The sequence below is a fragment of the Arctopsyche grandis genome, chromosome 12 (assembly GCF_051622035.1).
Source record: "Arctopsyche grandis isolate Sample6627 chromosome 12, ASM5162203v2, whole genome shotgun sequence".
Taxonomy (NCBI): Eukaryota; Metazoa; Arthropoda; class Insecta; order Trichoptera; family Hydropsychidae; genus Arctopsyche; species Arctopsyche grandis.
In genome coordinates this window covers 22,492,545-22,516,833 of record NC_135366.1, presented here as the reverse complement: position 1 = coordinate 22,516,833, position 24,289 = coordinate 22,492,545, and the positions used below count along the sequence as shown (strand labels likewise).

General features: G+C 36.2%; 1 protein-coding gene across 1 annotated transcript in view; it reads right to left on the bottom strand.

Annotated features, from left to right (window-relative positions):
* Positions 1-24,289, bottom strand: part of dpy (fibrillin-like protein dumpy) — a 220,073-nt gene that overhangs the window by 69,422 nt on the left and 126,362 nt on the right. The window contains 26 exon segments of the mRNA XM_077443110.1: positions 52-384; positions 461-775; positions 846-1,181; positions 1,318-1,626; positions 2,863-3,174; positions 3,247-3,573; positions 4,409-4,735; positions 4,825-5,139; positions 5,220-5,534; positions 5,655-5,972; positions 6,053-6,363; positions 6,627-6,951; positions 7,052-7,369; positions 7,448-7,761; positions 7,850-8,158; positions 8,329-8,665; positions 8,751-9,056; positions 9,133-9,453; positions 9,557-9,874; positions 9,958-11,559; positions 11,641-11,947; positions 12,004-13,187; positions 13,266-13,556; positions 13,631-13,825; positions 13,914-14,096; positions 14,520-14,735. Coding sequence (XP_077299236.1) covers positions 52-384; positions 461-775; positions 846-1,181; positions 1,318-1,626; positions 2,863-3,174; positions 3,247-3,573; positions 4,409-4,735; positions 4,825-5,139; positions 5,220-5,534; positions 5,655-5,972; positions 6,053-6,363; positions 6,627-6,951; positions 7,052-7,369; positions 7,448-7,761; positions 7,850-8,158; positions 8,329-8,665; positions 8,751-9,056; positions 9,133-9,453; positions 9,557-9,874; positions 9,958-11,559; positions 11,641-11,947; positions 12,004-13,187; positions 13,266-13,556; positions 13,631-13,825; positions 13,914-14,096; positions 14,520-14,735 — 10,044 coding nt within the window.

The window sequence follows — 24,289 nt, the reverse complement described above, 5'->3', positions numbered from 1 at the left end:
CATCCATTGACACTTCACAATGTAAATTAATAAAAAAAAGAAATAACTTACTTTGAAGAATTTTAGAACATTGCACAAATGGATCACCATTATAGCCTTCATTACAAGTGCATACAGCAACATGATTTAAAACATGGCATCTAGCTTCAACTCCGCAAGAACCAGGACAAGGATCTTTACATTTTTGATTGATACATGCTAATTCACTCGGACATTCGGAGCTCAAAAAGCATTCTGGCTTGCAATTAGGAGGAGATCCAACATAATCAGGAAGACAAGAACAAGCTGGATGACCACCAATCAATTGACATTTAGAATTAGGACCACAAGGAGATGGCACACACGATGGTGGTCTTTCGGTTTGCAGTGGTTCTATTATTGTAGCTGAAGACACGTAAGAGTTGTAAAAAAAATGAACTTTTCATAATAATATTATGAAATATTTCAAATGTATACTTACGTATTTGATAACATTGAGAAAATGGATCACCAGTCAAGCCAGATGGACAAGCACATATTGGATTGTGGTTTCTTGTGGAACAATGAGCTCTCAAGCCACAAGTGTTCGGACAAGGATCATCACACTTTTGTTGAATGCATGCTTTCGATGAATCACATTCAGAATTGACAATACATTCAGGCTTACAATTCGGCGGCATACCTTTATAATTTTGCAAGCAAGAACAAACTGCCTGTCCATTTAAATGTCGACATTGACTATTAGGTCCACAAGGAGATGGGTCGCAAGGATTTTCAGGTATCTTTGGTCCAAGAGCTAAATACACAAATTTGATTAATAACTTATCAATACAATTATATTAACTGAAAGTTACCACGAAACTTACGAATGTCTTGTATTTCTCTACATTGGAAAAATGGATCGCCAGTGTAACCTGCAGAACACACGCATGAGGGTACATGATTGATGACTGTGCATTCAGCGAATGTACCGCAGACTCCGGGGCACGGATCGACACACTTGAATCTTGTGCAAGCTAATTTAGAGGAACAATCGGCGTTTGCTTCACACTCCCTTCGACATCCTTGTTCAATATCATAAGCGTTTCCGAAATATCCCTCAAAGCATCTGCAAGCCCCTGCGCCGTTTTGTTCTCGGCATTCTGAATTAGGTCCACACGGAGATGGTGAACATGGTGTGGCAGGTACGGCTCGTTCAGTGGCTACAATGTAACATTGAAATATATATTATTTGTAAATCAAATTCAAATTTATGAAAATAAGACTAATATACATATTCCTATACAGAGATATACAATACAAAAACAATTGAAATTTAAATATAAATTAAAAACTTACTCATTTGAATAATATCGCATTGGTATGATGCATCCCCAGTGTATCCGAATTGGCAAGAACATACAGCTTTGTGGTTGATTGTAGTACAAATAGCGTTAACGCCGCAAGTACCCGGACAAGGGTCTTGACATTTCTGTTTCAGACAAGCTAAATTGCTGCTGCATTCTGAATCGGTAGAACATTCTGGCCGGCAGTTTGGAACTCTTCCAACATAGTCAGCCAGGCAAGAACAGGCTGCCTGTGCTCCGATCACTCGACATTCTGAATTTGGACCACACGGCGAGGGTACACAAGGGTTTCCTTTTTTTTCTTCAGGCGCTAAAATTGAACAGTATATATAAATATACATACTCATAAATTTGAAATATTTATAGCAACAGTCAATATTATAAAAACACATAACTGTGCTTGTATACACATTACGTACATTTATACAACTTTTGAAGTTTTAACTGTCAAAGTCAGTGTTGCCAAGTATAAAAAGAGGTCAGATTATTTCATGATCACAAAACTTCATCTATTGTTACTACGCACATAAGTAAATTAAAAAGCTTTCCACGGCTCAAAACGTTCCGAGAGATATTACAGAATACTCAATTTTTACAAGGCTTTTATTAGTTTTCGTTCACAAAAAATTGTTGCATTTAAAATCAAAGCGTCAATGGCTACGTCCACACTACCGATATCTACACCCGATATTTAGGAATTCTTCCATAACCAGTTCCTAAATAGCAACCACAGGTTGCAATATGGGAACTGGATATGGAAAAATTCCTAAATATCGGGTGTAGATATCGGTAGTGTGGACGTAGCCAATAGCCATGAAGTGGTCAATAGCTATACCCCATTTCAGTTAAATTGTCAGTAAGCAAACTTTTTCATTTTGATTAATATTGAACAACGAACTGTGTTATGTTGCTTCTAGAATACACAAATGATTTGTGACAAATCTCTAAATACTGCAAAGTTAACTAAAATGAGGTATTTTATATTCCGTACTAGCTGAACTAGCCATAATAACGCATGCAATTCCCGTTCCCGTTCCCATTTGTCGGAAAAACGCAGGTTGCGAACACATTTGAAATTGTTGCGTTGCAATGACACTCATTCCCGTTTTTCCCGTTTCCGTTCGCGTTTTTTCCCTTTTTTTTTCACAGTAATCTTCCCGGACATGCATACAATAAATCCTGAAAGTTCCATCGTAATCGCTTCAGTGGCTTAGGAGCCTATTCGACACACACACATACACAGACATTCATTTTTATATTCCGTATATAGCGTTTCCTATAAAACACAATATATTGGAGGTATCTTCATTAGTTTCTTATTTCAGTAAATTTTGAAGCAGACTGAGATGTCAACAGTTTCCCAGTACCATATTTTGAGAAAAAACCGACGTAAGAAGTCAATTTGGCAATTGTATGGTAAATAATTAAACCTGCATGTCTGTGATAACGACGATAAATTATTTCAATGAGTCAAAGTTATATAAATAGACGACATTCATTGTTTGAATTAAATTAATATAGAAAAAAAACTTACGACTGTCAACTTTTTGGCATCTTAGGAAAGGATCGCCCGTATATCCAGGTGTACAGCTGCATATAGGATTATGATTGACAACTTGACATCTTGCATTAACGCCACAAGTTCCAGGGCAAGGGTCTGCACATTTTTGACCGATGCATGCTTTATTTTGAGCGCATTCGGAGCTAACGATACATTCAGGTCTGCACATTGGTGGTGTGCCAATGAATCCTTCTTGACAAGTACAAACACTATGTTCATTGATTGTTTTGCACAAACTATTTGGGCCGCATGGAGAGGGTTCGCATGGGTTTCCGTTATCCACTATGACTAAAATAGTAAGTAGATGTAGAACAAAATATCCAGAGCTAAATTTAATTGTTCGAATAAAACTCTATTTACCAGGTTTTTCTTCGAAACAGTTACTCATAGCGTTTCCTGAATATCCGGGTAGACAGTAGCAAGATGGTGAATGATTTATAACTCTACATTCAGCATTTAATCCGCAAGCGCCAGGACATGGATCTTTGCATTTGTTATTAAAGCATGCCTTTGATCTATCGCAATCCGAGTTTGTAACACATTCAGGTCTACATCCTGTGTATGGATCTCCCGTGTATTCAGGTAAACACACGCACGCGCCAGCACCGTTTCTCTCTTTGCATATTGCATTAGCCCCACATGGTGAAGGATTACATGGGTTTGGTGGAGCTACCGTTGATACAACAACTGAAAAATCATGAAAAATTATATCAGCATCTGCGACAGTTACAATCAAAACGAGAGAGCGTAGAATTTTTTCAAATTTTGAATCGCAGGCACGTAACTGCTATGCCGCACGGTAATTGGATTATTAGTCACATTGCGGTGGTCACAAAGACAATTTTTGCCATTAAAATCGTAAATACGCAATATTTGGCACTCAAGTTCTCGTTAGTATGATAGTTATCGTTAGTATGATGGACTTTTGGACAGATGTTCCGTTATAGAGATTTTAGTGACTTTGTGACCAGTAATCACCGAACCGCCGCACGGGCATGCGGTGCATGCGGGTCTTTTAGGTTTTTAAATAAAAATAATATTTTTTAAACGAAAGTCTTGGAAGTCAAGTTATAACTTTGTTAAGAAGTGATCTTAATGCAAAAATGTCAGTTTTCAAATTTGTTTACTCTCGCGAAATATTGTACTAATGAGAACTCGAGTTTTTTTCGGAATAATCCGTTTACCGATACAATTATACATATACATATATATTTTTTTATTTTCATTTATATTTTTATTTTTTGTATTTATTATTGAACACAAATAAACATTATTTTATGTTTATTTTTAAGCATCGCATCGTTCTCGTCTTATATCCATTTGTCATGGAATTGCTAAAACAGTGTCAAAGCTTTTGAACGTGCTTTCGAACAGGTAAGTTTTTTTTATGTATTTCTATTATAATATGCAGTTATAATGAGTTATTTTATAGTATAGAAATTTAGACGATAAAATCAAAACTACAATTCAAACACTGGTATAAAATATTTGTACTGGTGTTACCAAATACAAAAGCACTTACTTGGATCAGCAACATAGCATCCTTTGAATGGATCTCCGGTATAACCTTGTTGGCATGTACAAAGCGGTATATGATTGGCGACATTGCAAAATGTGTGAGTTCCGCAAGAACCCGGACAAGGATCTATACATTTCTCATTTAAACATGCAAGATTTCCGGGACACTCGGCACTGATCATGCATTCTGGTCTACAGTTAGGAGATCGTCCGATATAGCCGGGTAAGCAAGAGCAAGCAGGAACATTACCAATATCACGACAAACAGAATTGGGGCCACAGGGTGATGGTACACAAGGATTTGCAATTGGTTCAGGTTGTATTACAATTGCTAACAAAGAAAGAAAGTGAAAGTAGAAAAAAAGTAAAAACAAGAAAAAATCTATAATAGAAAGGTAGATGTAATAATAAAAGCCTCACGTTTTTGCTGTATGCATCTTATAAAAGGATCGCCAGTGTAACCCGACAAGCAACTACAAATTGGATTATGGTTGACAACTTGACATTGGGCATTAACACCACAGGTTCCTGGACATGGATCTTGGCATTTCTGACCGATACATGCTCTATTTTGTGGACAATCACCACTTATTACACATTCCGGCCTACAAGACGGTGGTGATCCAATACAAGATTCTAAGCAAGAACACACTGCATGCGAATTAACTACTCGACATTGACTGAAGGGTCCACAAGGAGACGGTATACAGGGATTCGTTGGTTCGTCTTTAGGAACTAATAAAATATTTTAAGAAGGTGATTTAGATAAAGTAATACAGATACAAAGATGTTGAAAAAAATAGAAGAGAGCTTACTTATGACTGTGACATGGCAAGAAATTGTAGGATTTCCTTCGTGTCCAGGCAAGCAAATACAATTTGGAGAGTGATTTACAACTTGGCATTCTGCATTAACTCCGCATGCCCCAATGCATGGATTTTTGCACTTATTATTTATACATGTTTTTTCTCGACTACAGTCACTATTTGTGACACATTCTGGTCGACAACTTACATACGGATCTCCGAAATATTCTGGTAAACATGTACAAGATCCAGCATTGTTATATTCTTTACAGATAGCGTTAGATCCACAAGGAGATGGATTACAAGGGTTTGACGGGACTTCCACTGGTTGAACGACTAAAAATTTTATCAAGTTTTATGTATGGAAATTTGATTGTTAATCGCAAATAGTTATGGTTAATTTTAAGTTTCATTTTAAAACAATGTATGTAAGCCTAGCCTTACTTGGTATCAAAGAGCATCCAGAAAATGGATCTCCTGTAAATTGGCTCAAGCATTGACAAACGGGGGAATGTGCAATAACTCTGCATTGTGCATGAATACCACAAGAGCCAGGGCAAGGGTCTTTACATTTCTCAGCAATACAAGCGAGATTACTAGGACACTCTTCGTTTATTGAACATTCAGGTCGGCAGTTGGGTGGACGCCCTATATACTGTGGCAAACATGAACATGCGGGTGTAGTTCCAACAACACGACATTGAGAATTTGGACCACAAGGGGAAGGTGAGCATGGATTTTCATTAACGGGTTGTACTGGTTCTAAACAAATAATTAAATTAATATTTACGTATACAAAATTACGTACTGGGACTTTTTGATATTGTGACCATGCGACTCACTTTCTTCCAATAAACATCTAATGAAGGGATCTCCAGTGTATCCCGAATTACAGCTACATATTGGATTGTGATTAACAACCTGACATTTCGCATTGATTCCACAAGCCCCAGGACAAGGATCTTTACATCTCTGATTTAAACAAGCCAGATTTGGCATACAGTCTGAACTAACCATGCATTCTGGCTTACAAGAGGGTGGATTCCCTATATAATTTTCTCTACAAGAGCAAACTGCGTGATTATTAACCACACGGCAGTTACTATAGGGTCCACAAGGTGATGGTTCACAAGGGTTTTGTGTAGGTTCTTCTCTAGCAGCTAATAGTAAGGAGAATACATAAAGCTTATAAATTAAAAAGAAAAGAAATGTGTAAAAGTATAAGTTCCCATTTAGCATGCATTAAAAGTAAAATAAGAATTTACATTACTTTTATTTGCAATTTTGTATGTAATTATTTGCTAAATAAGAACTTGAAATATAGATACAATACAAAACGAAAAAAAAGCTGTAATGAGTATGAAAAAATGTAACAGTAAAATATAATAGAATAAAAATATACAAAAGAAAGACTACATACGTTGAGCAAAGTGACAAGATAAGAATGGATTTCCAGTATATCCATGCAAGCATGCGCAAGATGGTGCATGATTGTGTACAGTACATTCTGCATTTAGTCCACATACTCCTGGACAAGGATCTTTGCATTTGTTGTTTACACAAGCCTTAGTTCTGGGACAGTCATTATTTAGGACACATTCTGGTCTACATTCAAAATATGGGTCTCCAAAATAATCAGGAAGACATGTGCATGACCCTGCATTATTCAATTCTTTGCAAACTGCATTTGCACCACAAGGGGATGGTTCACAAGGAGTAATAATTTCAACAGGCAATGCAGCTGTAATTTTTTTTATGTTTAAGTTACATTGTTATTTGTATGGGTTATTTTAATTTCATATTTTGTTGGTTTGTTAATGTCTAATTGTACATTTAAAAACTCTTACGTGGTTTGATGTAACAACCAGAAAATGGATCTCCAGTATATCCTGATTCGCAAGTACAAACAGGTATATGTTTTATAACTGTACATAAAGCATGTATACCGCAAGACCCAGAACAAGGATTCATACATCTTTCCCGAATACATGCCAAATTTCCAGGACATTCTGAATTAATAGTGCATTCAGGTCGACAATTAGGTGGCCTTCCAATGCAATTTGGATGGCATGAGCAGACAGGATTGTTGCTCACTATTTTACAGTTTGAATAAGGCCCACAAGGTGAAGGAATACAAGGATCAACGATATCTGGGGCTTCTAAAAGGTTTAGAATTTAAAAAAAATAATTTGAAAGGAATGATTTTTACTTTAATTAATTGTTTAAACCCAACTTACTTTCGATTTTATAGCATCTATCAAATGGACTTCCAGTGAAATCTGGGAGGCAACTACAAATGGGATTGTGGTTTATAACCAAGCAACGAGCATTGGAACCACATGTGCCTGGACATGGATCTTTACATTTTTGTTGTATGCAAGCGGTATCTAAAGAGCAATCTGAACTAACGAAACATTCTGGTCGACATGAAGGAGGTGCTCCAATGTAATTTTCCAAACAAGAACATACAGGATGATCTTGTATGACACGACATGTACTATATGGACCACACGGTGATGGTTGACATGGATTTCGTTTTGGTTCATCTTTGGTGACTAATTATTGAAAAAGAAAAAGAAGTAATAGAATAATACTAGATAAGTTTTATAGAAAGAAAGAGCAAAGTTGAAATAATAGATAGCTTACTAGCAGGAGGTTGATGGCAGGCATTTAGAGGGTTTCCAATAAATCCAGGTAAACAAGAACATGACGGAGCATGATTTACTACAAAACATTCTGCGTTTAATCCGCAAACACCAGGACAAGGATTTTTGCATTTATTATTTATACAAGATTTATCTTTTGGACAGTCGAAATTCAATAAACATTCAGGTCTACAACCACGGTATGGATCACCATAGTATTCGTCAAGACAAGTACATGACCCAGCACCATTGCGTTCTTTACATATGGCGTTTGGACCACATGGAGATGGATTGCATGGATTGGTATGTATATCAATAACTGAAAATGATTATGAAATATGATGTGTATACTAAATTACAGAAAGATTACATAGATACATAGAGTTTTATATACATACATATAAGAAAAGTGCAATAGATGCATATCGCATGCAGCTACAGAAATGAAATAATAAACAAGTATACATAAATATAGTACAAATATCTTACCTGCAGTGTATTTAAAGCATCCCGAGAAAGGATCGCCAGAGTATCCTGATAAACAGTGGCAAATTGGAGAGTGGTTTGCTACTACGCACTCGGCATTCAAACCACAAGATCCGAGACATGGGTCAGTACATTTTTGATTAATGCATGCAAGGTTCAAATGACATTGTGAATTTATGAGACACTGAGGTTTGCAATTTGGCGGACTGCCAATGTAGTTGGGTAAGCAAGAACATGCAGGACGGTTACCAACTGTTTTGCAAATCGAGTTTGATCCGCAAGGGGAAGGATTACAAGGGTTCAAGTTCTGTATGACTGTTATTTCTAAAAGTAATATTAAAATTTATGATTTTTTTCCATTGAGTATCGTTAAGTATGATATATTATTATGTTAATGGACTATTCTTACTTTGTACTTCATTACATTGATTAAAAGGATCGCCTTCGTAATTTGGGATACAGCGACAAATTGGATTATGATTTATAATTTGGCATAGTGCATTTCTTCCACATACGCCTATACAAGGATTTAAGCATTGTCCTTTAATACATGCTCTATCCTGTGAGCAATCTGAATTTATCAAGCATTCTGAATGACAGTTTGGTGGAGTTCCATAATAGTTAATACTACACGAGCATACAGGGTGGTTTTCTACTATTCGACATACACTATTTGGACCACAAGGTGTTGGATTGCATGGATTTTTTGGTAAATCTATAATTGTGAACGTTTCGATGCAAAAATTGAACAAAATGTTTTTATATTATTAACTATATGATTGAAAGCTTACGGGGTTCTAAATTATAGCATGCAACACGTGCATTTCCTGTCATTTTGGGTTGGCACGAACATTTTGGAGAATGATTGACTACTTGGCATATTGAATTTTGTCCACATGTACCTTCACACGGATTCTGACAAATGTTATTCATGCAAGATTTATCTTTGGGGCAATCATTGTTAAATACACATTCGGGACGGCATGCAGTATATGGGTCTCCATGGTAGTTTAACATGCAATTACAAAACCCAGCACCATTTTTTATACTACATTTAGCATTCATTCCACACGGAGATGGATTACATGGGTTCCGTGATTCAACAGGCGACGCTGTAAAAATTTTACATGCATAAAAAAGTCAATTGATTTACTTACATACTCAGACGACGACTGGATGAAATGGAAAGGTGCTCTGATGATATAAAAAACTTACCGTGAATGGGGTTACAGCCAGAGAATGGATCGCCTTCGAATCCAGTCATGCAGGAACACATCGGTTGGTGACTTTGAACGTAGCACACAGCGTTGAAACCGCAGGAACCGATGCACGGATCTTTACACTTTTTGCCTACACATGCTAGAACTGATGGGCAATCTTCGTGTATTAAGCACTCGGGTCTACACTGTGGTGGAGCCCCTAACATACCACTTTCACAAGAACAAACTGGACGGTTATCGATAACGCGACATTCAGCATTAGCTCCACACGGTGAAGGCAGACAAGGATTCATTGGCAGAGGTCTTATTATAGCTATTAATATAGAAAATATAAATTTGTAGAATTCAACATTCATAGAAATATTGGTCAATAAAAGAATATTGATAAATAATTACCTCTATCTTCACATTTAACGAATGGATCACCTATCATTTCATGGCCGCAGCTACAAATTGGATTGTGATTGATAACTTGACATCTAGCGTTAAATCCGCATGTTCCTGGACAAGGATCCAAGCATTTTTGATTAATACAAGCTTTGTTTTGACTGCATTCTGAACTAAGGACACATTCTGGACGACAAGATGGTGGAGCACCGATGTAATTTTCTAAACATGAACAAGTTGCACGATCACTTACAACCCGACAGATGCTGTTGGGACCGCAAGGTGAACCTTCACAAGGGTTTCTTTGAGGGCTTGGTAGTATTGGGTCTTCTTTGCAAACTTTGAATGGATCTCCAGAGTAACCGTGAATGCAAGTACATGCTGGAATATGATTTGTAACAGAACAATCAGCGTTGATTCCACATAATCCCTTACAAGGGTTCCTACAGTGCTTTGACAAACACGCAAGATTACTTGGACAGTCGGGATTGATGGTGCATTCTGGGCGACAGCCTCCAGCGTATGGGTTTCCAATATTTGGTGGAATACAATTGCAACGAACCATACCATTTATTTCAGAGCACTGCGCATTTTCACCACATGGTGATGGATTGCAGAGATCTAATGATAATGGAGGACCTATGGGTATTGGAGAACAGCCGATAAAAGCATCACCTTGATAGCCCGATAAACAACTACAGAATGGAGTGTGATTGACAACGTCGCATTTGGCATTTTGTCCGCAGTTATTGAAACATGGATCTTGACATTTTTCTTGGATGCAAGCTTTATCTCTAGGACATTCTTGACTGATAATGCATTCTGGGCGGCAATATGGAGGACTGCCGATGAAATTTTCTATACAAGAACATACTGGATGATTGTTTTTTACTTGACATATGGAATTTGGTCCACATGGGGAAGGCACACAAGGATTTTTATTATTAATGTTCTTTTCTTCTGTTTCATCATTGAGATAACAACTGATTGATGGGTCTCCTCCATATCCGATTGGACAACTGCATATAGGATTATGATTAATCGTTACGCAATAGGCTCCAGCGCCGCAACTGTTTGGACAAGGATCTTGACATTTTTTATTGATACAAGATTTAGTTTGCTCGCATTCTGAATTGACGATACATTCTGGTTGACACACAGGTGGTACACCGTGATACTCCGGCAGGCATGAGCAGGTTGCGAATCCTTGGTGGGAAACTAAACATCTACTGAATGGTCCACATGGAGAAGGATCACATGGATTCCCAGACATATTCTGAATTGGTAGGATAATTGGTTTATGGGGTTGGCAATAAGTGAAGGGATCTCCTATATGTCCATCAGGACAGAAGCAAACTGGATGATGATTCACTACAGCACATTTAGCTCCAATACCACAGCCGCCTATGCATGGGTCTTCGCATTTGTTATTCATGCAAGCTTTCGTAAGTGGGCAATCAGTATTTAGAATACATTCAGGTCTGCAACCGATTAAAGCGTCTCCATAAAATCCGGGTAAACAAGTGCAACTTAATACACCATTCTTTTCTCTACATTCAGTGTTGATACCGCAAGGGACGTTTGAGCATGTTATTCCATAGTCAACTGGATCTGTATGGAAAAATAAAAATTATTGTTTAAGTTTATATGTACACACAATTTGGGTATATTTAAATATAAAATATTACTTACACGTAGTTGGTGTTAAACAGTGATCGAATGGATTTCCAATCAATCCTTGTGGACAGCTACAAATAGGATTGTGATAGTAAACTTCACAAAGAGCATTAATACCACAAGATCCAGGACAAGGATCTATACATTTCGCTCTGATACAAGCTTTATCAAAAGGACAATCTGAGTTCATCAAGCATTCTGGATTACAGTTAGGATGTATCGTATCACTTTCACAGTTGTTACAGACAGCTACATGATTTCCAAAAACATTACAGCTCGTGTCACCGTCACATGGTGATGGTAAGCACGGACGAGTTGCGTTCTCAATTGGCAATATTATCGCTACAAATACGAGATTCGTTTATATAACTAAGATACATTTTTAATTATTTTAAAATGAATACGTATATTCTACTTACCATTCTTCATACATATGAAGAGAGGATCTCCGTAATAATCTTGTGGACATATACAAGAAGCAGTGTGATCATGAACTTGACATTTTGCATTGATACCACATATTGATTCGTCGGCACAAGGATTTAAACACTTCCTATCAATACAGGTTTTATCTGATGGACAGTCTGAATTGATGATACATTCAGCGTTACAGCTTACTTCAGGATTTCCAAAGAAATATGGTGTACAAGAGCATACGGCTTTGTTATTTGAGACGTAGCATAATGAATTTACACCGCAAGGCGATGGATTGCATGGATTTTTCTCTACTGGTTTTTGATAACATTTTACTATAGGGTTTCCGATGTATCCATGTACGCATGAACACACAGGATGATGTTTCTCAACCTGACATACGGTGTTTAAGCCGCACGATCCAGGACAAGGATCACAACATCTGTATCCAATGCATGCTTTACTGTTTGAGCAATCGTCATCCACCCTGCATTCATAATTTTTGCAACCGTCAGGCTCGGCTGGATTTCCTGTAGTACCTTCAGCACAGGCACATTGTGGTTGTCCCAATTCATCGATTTTACATATGGCATTTGGACCGCAAGGATTGGGATGGCACGGATTTGTCGGTTGAAGTCGACAACCTGTGTACGGATCACCTATGAAACCGTATTTACAGAAACATCTTTCTCTATTTTCAGTGACGTAACAGTCAGAGTTTTGTCCGCAAGGACCAGGGTGACACAATACATCAACTATGACAGGTTCTTGACAACTTCTGTAAGGATTTCCTATTGTAGGCTCTTTACAGAAGCACACTGGCGATCTAGAAGGATCGCAACTTGCGCCGATTCCGCATGGATTGGGTTCGCAGGGATTTATAGCTTCAACACAACCGCGAATGGTATTGGGGCTTTCCAAGTATCCTGGTAAACAAGTGCATTTGGCAAAACCATTGCTAAGTAGAGTACATTGAGTATTTGGACCACATGGTGATGGGTCGCAGGGGTTTTGAGGTAGAGTACATGGGCTTTGTGGAGGATTGCCTTCATATTCCGATAAACAGAAGCACGTTGCCTTCCCACCAATTGATCTACATCCCGAATTTGAACCACATGGGTTTGGACTGCATTCATCACCTTCTGGAACTGTAAATTCAATATGTTTTTAGAAACCTAGTATTAATGTCTACCAAACCTATAAATCGTTTTAAAATATCTACGTACTGCAATTTTTGAATGGATTTCCGGTCAACCCTTTAGGACAGAAGCAAATTGGACTTCCATCGTAGATCTCACACATGGCATTTATTCCGCAAGGATTAGGAATGCAAGGATCATCAGGCTTTTGACATCCCAAATTGGGATTGCCTGAGTATCCTTGTAAACATTTGCAATTTGATTTGTGGTTGACGACTTCACATATAGCGTTTAGTCCACATCGACAGGGAGATGAACATTTACCATTGATGCAGGCTTCTGATGTGAGACATTCAGAATCTGATCTACATCCTTGGACTAAGAAATTAATATAAAATTAATTTCACATAGTATGCGGCATTTTCAGTTAAATTTGTGCTATGAGTACAAACCTTGTGAACACAATACGTAAGGATTTCCAGAATATCCTGCGAAGCATTTACATTCAATACCATGATTTGCTGGAAGGCATTCTGCATTTTCTCCACACGAATCTTCTTCACATGGACTTCTACAAATTCTGTTTAATCTATCGCACAATAGTTCCGGTGGACAATCCTCGTTGTATTGACAAACCGATCGTTGGTCTATTACTTTATTATGGAGAGTTTAGAGAATTGATTAGATCTAAGAGCGCTGTTTGAATTAAACGAAAATGGAATGGTGCAAACTTACCGGGTACACAACCCACATATCCGTTTCCTTGGTATCCTTCTGCACAACTGCAATCGGAACCATGATTTGTGTTTATACAAACTGCATTTTGTGCACAAGGATTGTGTATATCGCACGGTCTTTGGCATGCATGATTGATGCACGCTTCAGTAAGTTGACACTCTTCATTGCTATTGCAACTCACTATACAAAATCCAAAAAGGAAAAGATTGTATTTACAATTGTTTTGTGATAATATAAGAAAGATTTGCTTTTTACAAAAAAATTCACATGTGATTTATATACACTTTATATACATACAATAATTTTATGAATATTACGATGTTGGTTATATTCCTTAGTCAGTATTAAAAAAAGAATTACAGTGAAGCCTATTGTTATAGTATTGAATAAATTACAATATTTCTCGCATTTTTTAATTGCTTTTAAATTTCATTGTACAATTAAGAGGTTTCACTGCAGTCATTAAAAGTTATTTCTTTAATTTGCAAATTGATTAATTTTTTTAATGTAAACGGTTACTGAAATTTTATGTTTCAACGAATCGACCTTTTTTCTGAAATTTTTCAATTATTATATATTAATAATGATTAGAGGGGATCTTACATTTTTTAGAAGGAGTACATTTAATTGCTGGATTTCCGTCGTGATCTTTAGGACAGGTGCAAATCGGTCGGTGCATCTTGGCATGACATTTGGCGGCAATGCCACAAACGTTATCGAATTCGCAAGGGAAATGACATTGTCCCATAAAACAGGCTTCAGTATCTATGCAGTCAGAGTCTGACACGCATGGTAGTCGTGTTTTGGGATGTCCCGGTTCTATGTTACAATATATTAAATGTGTTAATTTGTGAGATGATTATTGCAGTTTTAGACATTGTATTATACATTATTTATATCTATCATTATTAACACAAACAAAAATATACATCATAAATGTATGTACACCACGCTCGTTTGCCACGATGGCATTCTGGAGATCTGCTTCTAAAATAGAATCTGTCAGAAAAAAATGCTGTGTGCTTTCGAATTAATAAATTATACATATATACAGATTTTTTTTTACATAATTAGTTGTGATTGTGTGTATTACTATTGTCATTAATGCATTAAATAATATTTAGAATACGGTCACTCAATTACGAAATATATACAAGCACATTCAATTTATATACAAAACGGAACATATTGTGTAGTTAGATCATCGTACGCTAATCGAACCGATATATTAAAATAAAAAGGGCGGGGGGTGTATGTATATTATTGATATTTAATAAATATTAATTAGTTATACCTCTTCTGCAATCCTTTTCGGGATTCCCGTTAAGACCATTAGGACACTTGCATACCAATGTGTGATTAGACACCAAGCAAACGGCATTGCTCGCACACGCGTCCGTCTGCTTCAAGCAAGGATTTTCACAAACCCCTGAATAGCAGGCCTCAGATGGTGGACAATCGGAGTCAGCCACACATTGTTTGTTAGTCGGTGAGTTAGTTAATTGGGTCAGTGCTTTATCGGTCATGACATAAACGGGATATTGTGTGGTTAGTTCGTTTGCATCGGTCTGTCGGTTTGTGTTGTGGGTGAAAGTGTAAGAATCTGTAGAATTTTCCGTTTGAGTTTCATTCACTGGAATATTCGATTCTGTTCGTGTATTTGGGATGAAACCTGATGTAAAAGCGAGGCTAGATTCTGTTATTACCGTGTTTGCTTCCGTAATAGTATTATGATCAGTGCTTTCTTTGGAAAGCTCAGTTTTAGGACTAGTTGACGAGACATATGTATGTGTAATTTCGCCTAAAGGTGATGAAGTCAAATTTTTTCCACTTGAATCAATTGTAGCATCATCATGTGTTCCTTCACCTAAAGATGTTTTTGTAGTCAATTTAATTCCAGGTGAATAAGTGACGGTATCGTATTCAGTAGTTTGTAATGAAGGTTTTGTGCTAGGCTTCTTTGTCACATCTTTGACACCAGGTCTGGTTGATGAGCCATATTCGTGTGTGTTTTCATCTGTTGATAACTTTGTAGTTAATGTGATTCCATTTGAATCAGTCACAGTATCATATTCAGTACTTTCTGATGAGGGTTTAGTGCTAGGTTTCTTTGTCACATCTATCACACCAGGACTAGTCGATGATCCATATTTATCTGTGTCTTTACCCGACGGTGATTTTGTGGTTAATTTTATTCCAGTTGAATCTGTAATAGTATAATATCCAGTGCTTTCTGATGAAGGTACAGTGGTAGGCTTCTTTGTCACATCTTTGACACCAGGTATGGTTGATGAGCCATATTTGTATGTATTCTCGTCTGTTGATAACTGTGTAGTTAATTTGATTCCATTTGAATCAGTCACAGTATCATATTCAGTACTTTCTGATGAGGGTTTAGTGCTAGGTTTCTTTGTCACATCTATCACACCAGGACTAGTCGATGATCCATATTTATCTGTGTCTTTACCCGACGGTGATTTTGTGGTTAATTTTATTCCAGTTGAATCTGTAATAGTATTATATCCAGTGCTTTCTGATGAAGGTACAGTGGTAGGCTTCTTTGTCACATCTTTGACACCAGGTATGGTTGATGAGCCATATTTGTATGTATTCTCGTCTGTTGATAACTGTGTAGTTAATTTGATTCCATTTGAATCAGTCACAGTATCGTATTCAGTACTTTCTGATGAGGGTTTAGTGCTAGGTTTCTTAGTCACATCTATCACACCAGGACTAGTCGATGATCCATATATATCTGTATCTTTGCCCAAAGGCGATGTTGTGGTTAATTTTATTCCACTTGAATCTGTAGTAGTATTATATCCAGTACTTTCTGATGAAGGTACAGTGGTAGGCTTCTTTGTCACATCTTTGACACCAGGTCTGGTTGATGAGCCATATTCATCTGTGTTATCGTCTGTAGATAATTGTGTGGTAAATTCGATTCCATTTGAATCAGTCACAGTATCGTATTCAGTACTTTCTGACGAGGGATTAGTGCTAGGTTTCTTTGTCACATCTATCAGACCGGGGCTAGTTGATGATCCATATTTATTTGTGTCTTTGTCCGACGGTGATTTTGTGGTTGATTTTATTCCACTCGAATCTGTAATAGTATTATATCCAGTACTTTCTGATGAAGGTATAGTGGTAGGCTTCTTTGTCGATGAATCATATTTGTGTGTATTCTCGTCTGTTGATAACTGTGTGGTAAATTTGATTCCATTTGAATCAGTCACAGTATCGTATTCAGTACTTTCTGATGAGGGTTTAGTGCTAGGTTTCTTTGTCACATATATCACACCAGGACTAGTCGATGATCCATATTTATCTGTATCTTTGCCCAAAGGCGATGTTGTGGTTAATTTTATTCCACTTGAATCTGTAGTAGTATTATATCCAGTAGTTTCTGATGAAGGTACAGTGGTAGGCTTCTTTGTCACATCTTTGACACCGGGGCTAGTTGATGATCCATATTTATTTGTGTCTTTGTCCAACGGTGATTTTGTGGTTGATTTTATTCCACTCGAATCTGTAATAGTATTATATCCAGTACTTTCTGATAAAGGTACGGTGGTAGGCTTCTTTGTCGATGAGCCATATTTGTGTGTTTTCTCGTCTATTGATAACTGTGTAGTAAATTTGATTCCATTTGAATCAGTCACAGTATCGTATTCAGTACTTTCTGATGAGGGTTTAGTGCTAGGTTTCTTTGTCACATCTATCACACCAGAAATAGTCGATGATCCATATTTATCTGTACCTTTGCCCAAAGGCGATTTTGTGGTTAATTTTATTCCACTTGAATCTGTAGTAGTATTATATCCAGTACTTTCTGATGAAGGTACAGTGGTAGGCTTCTTTGTCACATCTTTGACACCAGGTCTGGTTGATGAGCCATATTCGTGTGTGTTTTCGTCTATTGATAACTTTGTAGTTAATGTGATTCCATTTGAATCAGTCACAGTATCATATTCAGTACTTTCTGATGAGGGTTTAGTGCTAGGTTTCTTTGTCACATCTATCACACCAGGACTAGTCGATGATCCATATTTATCTGTGTCCTTACCCAACGGTGATTTTGTGGTTAATTTTATTCCAGTTGAATCTGTAATAGTATTATATCCAGTGCTTTCTGATGAAGGTACAGTGGTAGGCTTCTTTGTCACATCTTTGACACCAGGTCTGGTTGATGAGCCATATTTGTATATATTCTCGTCTGTTGATAACTGTGTAGTTAATTTGATTCCATTTGAATCAGTCACAGTATCGTATTCAGTACTTTCTGATGAGGGTATAGTGCTAGGTTTCTTAGTCACATCTATCACACCAGGACTAGTCGATGATCCATATTTATCTGTATCTTTGCCCAAAGGCGATGTTGTGGTTAATTTTATTCCACTTGAATCTGTAGTAGTATTATATCCAGTACTTTCTGATGAAGGTACAGTGGTAGGCTTCTTTGTCACATCTTTGACACCAGGTCTGGTTGATGAGCCATATTCGTGTGTGTTTTCGTCTATTGATAACTTTGTAGTTAATGTGATTCCATTTGAATCAGTCACAGTATCATATTCAGTACTTTCTGATGAGGGTTTAGTGCTAGGTTTCTTTGTCACATCTATCACACCAGGACTAGTCGATGATCCATATTTATCTGTGTCCTTACCCAACGGTGATTTTGTGGTTAATTTTATTCCAGTTGAATCTGTAATAGTATTATATCCAGTGCTTTCTGATGAAGGTACAGTGGTAGGCTTCTTTGTCACATCTTTGACACCAGGTCTGGTTGATGAGCCATATTTGTATATATTCTCGTCTGTTGATAACTGTGTAGTTAATTTGATTCCATTTGAATCAGTCACAGTATCGTATTCAGTACTTTCTGATGAGGGTATAGTGCTAGGTTTCTTAGTCACATCTATCACACCAGGACTAGTCGATGATCCATATTTATCTGTATCTTTGCCCAAAGGCGATGTTGTGGTTAATTTTATTCCACTTGAATCTGTAGTAGTATTATATCCAGTACTTTCTGATGAAGGTACAGTGGTAGGCTTCTTTGTCACATCTTTGACACCAGGTCTGGTTGATGAGCCATATTCATCTGTGTTATCGTCTGTAGATAATTGTGTGGTAAATTCGATTCCATTTGAATCAGTCACAGTATCGTATTCAGTACTTTCTGACGAGGGATTAGTGCTAGGTTTCTTTGTCACATCTATCAGACCGGGGCTAGTTGATGATCCATATTTATTTGTGTCTCTGTCCGACGGTGATTTTGTGGTTGATTTTATTCCACTCGAATCTGTAATAGTATTATATCCAGTACTTTCTGATGAAGGTATAGTGGTAGGCTTCTTTGTCGATGAATCATATTTGTGTGTATTCTCGTCTGTTGATAACTGTGTGGTAAATTTGATTCCATTTGAATCAGTCACAGTATCGTATTCAGTACTTTCTGATGAGGGTTTAGTGCTAGGTTTCTTTGTCACATCTATCACACCAGAAATAGTCGATGATCCATATTTATCTGTACCTTTGCCCAAAGGCGATTTTGTGGTTAATTTTATTCCACTTGAATCTGTAGTAGTATTATATCCAGTACTTTCTGATGAAGGTACAGTGGTAGGCTTCTTTGTCACATCTTTGACACCAGGTCTGGTTGATGAGCCATATTTGTGTGTATTCTCGTCTTTTGATAACTGTGTCGTTAATTTTATTCCATTTGAATCAGTCACAGTATCGTATTCGGTACTTTCTGATGAAGGTATAGTGGTATGCTTCTTTGTCACATCTACCACACTAGGACTAGTCGATGATCCATATTTATCTGTATCTTTGCCCAAAGGTGATTTTGTGGTTAATTTTATTCCACTTGAATAAGTAACATTATCATATTCGGTGCTTTCTGATGAAGGTTTAGTGTTAGCCTTCGTTGTAAAATCTATTACACCAGGACTAGTTGATGACCCATATTTATCTGCATCTTTACCCAACGATGATTTTGTAGTTAATTTTATTCCATGCGCATCAGTGACGGTATCATATTTAGTACTTTCTATCGATGGTTTGGTACTTGGTTTTTTAGTACTGGAAAAGTATTCATGTGTATTTTGGCCTAAAGGTGTTTTTGTAGTCAATTTTATTACATTTGAATCAGTTATACCATCATATTCAGTAGTTTCTTTAGAAGGTTTAGTACTAGGCTTCTTTGCTACATCTTTTTCATCAAGATTAGTCGACAAGCCATTTTCATCTTTATCTATTGGTGATATTTTGGTTGATGAAACATCATCAAAATTCGTGCTTGAATCAGTTTTACCCGTGCCATAAGCTATAGAGGTGTATTTGGAAGTCGTAATTTCTGATTGTGTTTGATGTCCTACAGTTTCCTCAGGCGTTGTTGAAAATTTGGTAACTCTGTCTACGATATTAGTATTACTTGAGTCATATGGGAAATCATTATGAGTAGTTTTTTCTACTTCTGTGTAAGACTTTGTTTGCTCTGTTGATATAATAGTGTCAATATCTATGTTTAAATTAGTTGCAGTAGTACTTAAAAATGGTTTTGCACCTTCCAAATAAGACCATGTTGAGAGACGGTTTGTGTTTTCAGTTGTAGTTTGAGTATCTATTGTTGAATATTTATCTGAACTTGTTGTTTCTTCATAACTCGGATTAGGTAATTCAGACGTGGTTTGTCCATGAGCTGAAGTCGTATATTTTTTAGTTTCAGTGTTTCCATCAGTAGATTTAGTGAATACATTCTGTGTTGTTAAATCATTTTCAGTTTCTTTATTTATCAATTCTGTACTTTTATCACCAATTCCAAATCCTACAGTAACTGAAGGAGGGCGTTTAGTTATAGACATGGAGTCGTTTGCTTTCGTTTTTATATCATTGTCTTTTGGATTAATATGTGTTGTTACTTCAATTCTATGATTACTTTCCATGTCATGAGAAATTGTAGTCTCATTATCGTGTTTACTATTGTCAAATAAGTTGTTGGTGTTATTATGTGGCTTTTTATTATCAGGTCTACTTGATGTACTAGGGAATTGATTTTCTGTGTTGTTAAATTGATTCTGATTATTAATTGTAATTAAAATGGGTTGGTTAGTATTCACAATACTGGATTTAGTAGTTGAGGTTGTAATAATATTTCCACTATCGATATGTATATCTTTCATCCCAGTCTGCTCATCGTCAATACTTAGCGTTTGAATAGTGGTTGGAATATCATAGTATGAGCTAAATGATGTTGTAATTTCAGAAGACATCTCAGTTGTTGTTAAATTATCTTCAAAGCTTTTTTGGTCTCCTGGATTGTTTTCTAATGGATAGTTAGAAGTTTTGATACCAGTTGCTGTGGATTGATATTGCGGTGTACTTTTATAAGGGTTTGTGGTTTTTTCAGTGTTTTCAGCATAGCTAGTACTTTCAGTGAAATGGTGTTCTTCAGTTGTTGTAATTGTATTATTAATGTGAGAAATTTCACTTGATGTGGTAGCTGGAGTAGTAAATTCATTGCTATCATTATATTTAACAGACCCTTTTACTGTTGTAGTAAGTGTATCATTTTTAATTTCTGGGTAAGTCGATTGAGTTGATATGTCGCTTTTAGATGAGTACTTATTGGTAGTTGTATCGTCTATTGAATTTATACTAGTATGATCCATTTTATCATTGATTTTTGTTGAAGATATGGGAGAAGTATTTTTTATCGTAGATGGATCAGTTGTTAAATTAGATTTATCTGGTCTAAAATCATTGGTTTTGGTTGGTTCTGTCTTCTCAGTGTCTTCCGTTTTTGAAGTGACAAAAAAGTTATCGACAGGTTTATTATCTGTTCCACTCATGTAAAGAGGAATTTCTTCTTGTGTTGAAGTTTCATAATCGCTCTCTGTTACTGAATAATTTAAATCAGTCGTATGTTTAGTATTTGAAGATATTGTACTTATTTCGTCTGTACGATTCTTTTTTGTAGTAACTGAAACTGTTTCATTGGAATTGTCATCCTTTTTATCCATTTTGGGAGGTTTCGGTTTATCGCCTTTTCCCAATGTGTCAAAAGCTCCAAGAACTCCATAGAAAAATTCATCTTCTGTAGTTGTTTTTTCATCGTCGTTTGTTGGTATTGAGGATTTCGATAATATTCCCGTTGTTGTTTCATATTCATTACTTTCAGAATTATCTTTGCTATTTGTTGTAGTTTTCTTTGTTGTACCTGAAATATCTGGTGATTTTGTTACTATTGTGATTTTACCATTTCCACTCGTTGATGTCGACATTTTTGTAATTTGTGATTTTGTTACAGTTTCTGAATCTGACGTTTTATATCTTTGCGTTGTGAAATCATTGAAGCCATCATTAGTGACATCTGATGTAGTCAATGAATGCAATATTGTTGTCGTTGGTATTCCGGTATCTTTTACGGGTGTAATTTTTGCTTCCATCACTGTTTGATCACTAAAAGTCGTCACGGAAGTTGAATCGAAATTATTTTGAGTTTGAGTACCAAAATTGGTTGTTTCATCAAAATCATCTGAGAACCCATGCGATACTGTAGTTTTCGTTTCGTTATCCAAATTATTATTAGAAGTTGTTGTTTCATAAAATTCATTGTCATCATTGTATTCTTTATTGACAGTCGTACTTTTTGTATCCAAGTCTTTTGAAATAGTTGACATTGTATTTTCAACTGATGGAGAATTAGTGGTAGATAAGTATGATATTGTTGATCGATCATTGTGTGTTGGGGTTGTAACCTTTTCTAAGATTGCAGCAGTAGTAGTGACAGAATCATTCATAATTTTAGTTGTTTCTTTATTCGGTTGAATGTTCGTTGAAGTATTCTGTATATTACTGCCATAATTTGAAGGTATTTTTAAAGTTGTTAAATCTAAATCTATACCACTTGTTGTAGAAGTCTGGGTTATGTCTTTACTTGGTTGAATTGTTGACGGTGTTGTTATTTTATGAGATGGGATGCTTGTATGAGTTATTTTAATCGTAGTAAAATCATTTATATTTACTTCATCCTTGTTTTTATCGCCCGTCTTTTCCGATGTATTAGAGATAGATGGTTTTTCTGTTTTTAATGACAATGGTAGATCTGCCATTGAGATTTTAGTTGTTCTTTTATCATCATGTAATGTTGTACTTTGATCCATGGTGAAATATAATGGTGTTGTTGAGAAAGTATTATCATCTTCTTTTGGTTTATTAGTAATTTGGGTTGTATTCTTGTCACCATCCAACGCTGTATTTGCTGGTGTAGTATATAAATCATTATCTTTATTTATCCCACCTGAAATTTCGGTGGTTACTGTATATTTGCTATCCACTATAGTCACAGGTTTATTTGCTGTTGTCGTTGATAAAGTGTAACTTTCATTAAACTTGCTAGGAATTTTAGTTGTTTTAACTGTAGGAATTGATGGCGTTACATTGGGTTCATCTAATTCATTTAGTTTTGCGGTTGTTTTCTTGTTTTTATCATCCAATGTAGTTTTATATGTTGATGATGATGTATAACTTTCATTAGAGTCGATGGATTTTTCAGTTGTGCTGCTTTTATCTAACAATGCATTTATAGGTGTCGATAAAGAATCATCATCTAATTCATCGTGAGGATTTGCAGTTGTTTTCCCATTTTTATCTTCCAAAGTAGTTTTTATGTAATCATCGGGTGACGTCGACAATGATGTGAAACTTTCGTCAAGTTCACTGAGGCTTTTAGCCGTAGTACTGCTTTTATCCAACAATGTATACTTAGAGGTGGTTGAAGAAGAATACAAAGTGGAAGGAGTCCCAGTTTGATTATCCATATCATTGAACGTAAAATTGGGCTTCAGATTTTCTTGAGGCGTCGTTGACGACAAGATGTAAGGAATTTTAGTTGTTTTATTACTACTATTATCCAAAAATGTCGTAATTTCAGTTGTTACTTTTGTTTTAGTATCAGATGTGGTAGGTTTTTTATTCGGTGACTCTAAAGTTAAAGTATCATTTTTCTTAATTTCCATGGGAGTTTTAGTAGATTTAAATATATCTTTATTTGTGGACGTCGATGACGTAATATTAACATCATCTAATTCATACAGATTCGTAGTTGTTTTTATATTTATGTGATTTAATGTAGTAGTAGGCTTTACATTTTCATCAACTGACGTTGTCGGTGAAGTATAATTTTTATTAATTATGTTTGGACTTTTAGTAGAATTATCAACTGAAAAATTGATTTGATAATCAGTTTTTGGTGTAGTGTCGTCAACATTTGATGTGTATGTAACGGGTGAAGTTTGGTCAACGTCAGTTATGTCTGTAACGCTGGTTATTCCATCTATTATATCGGTTAATAGGGTTTG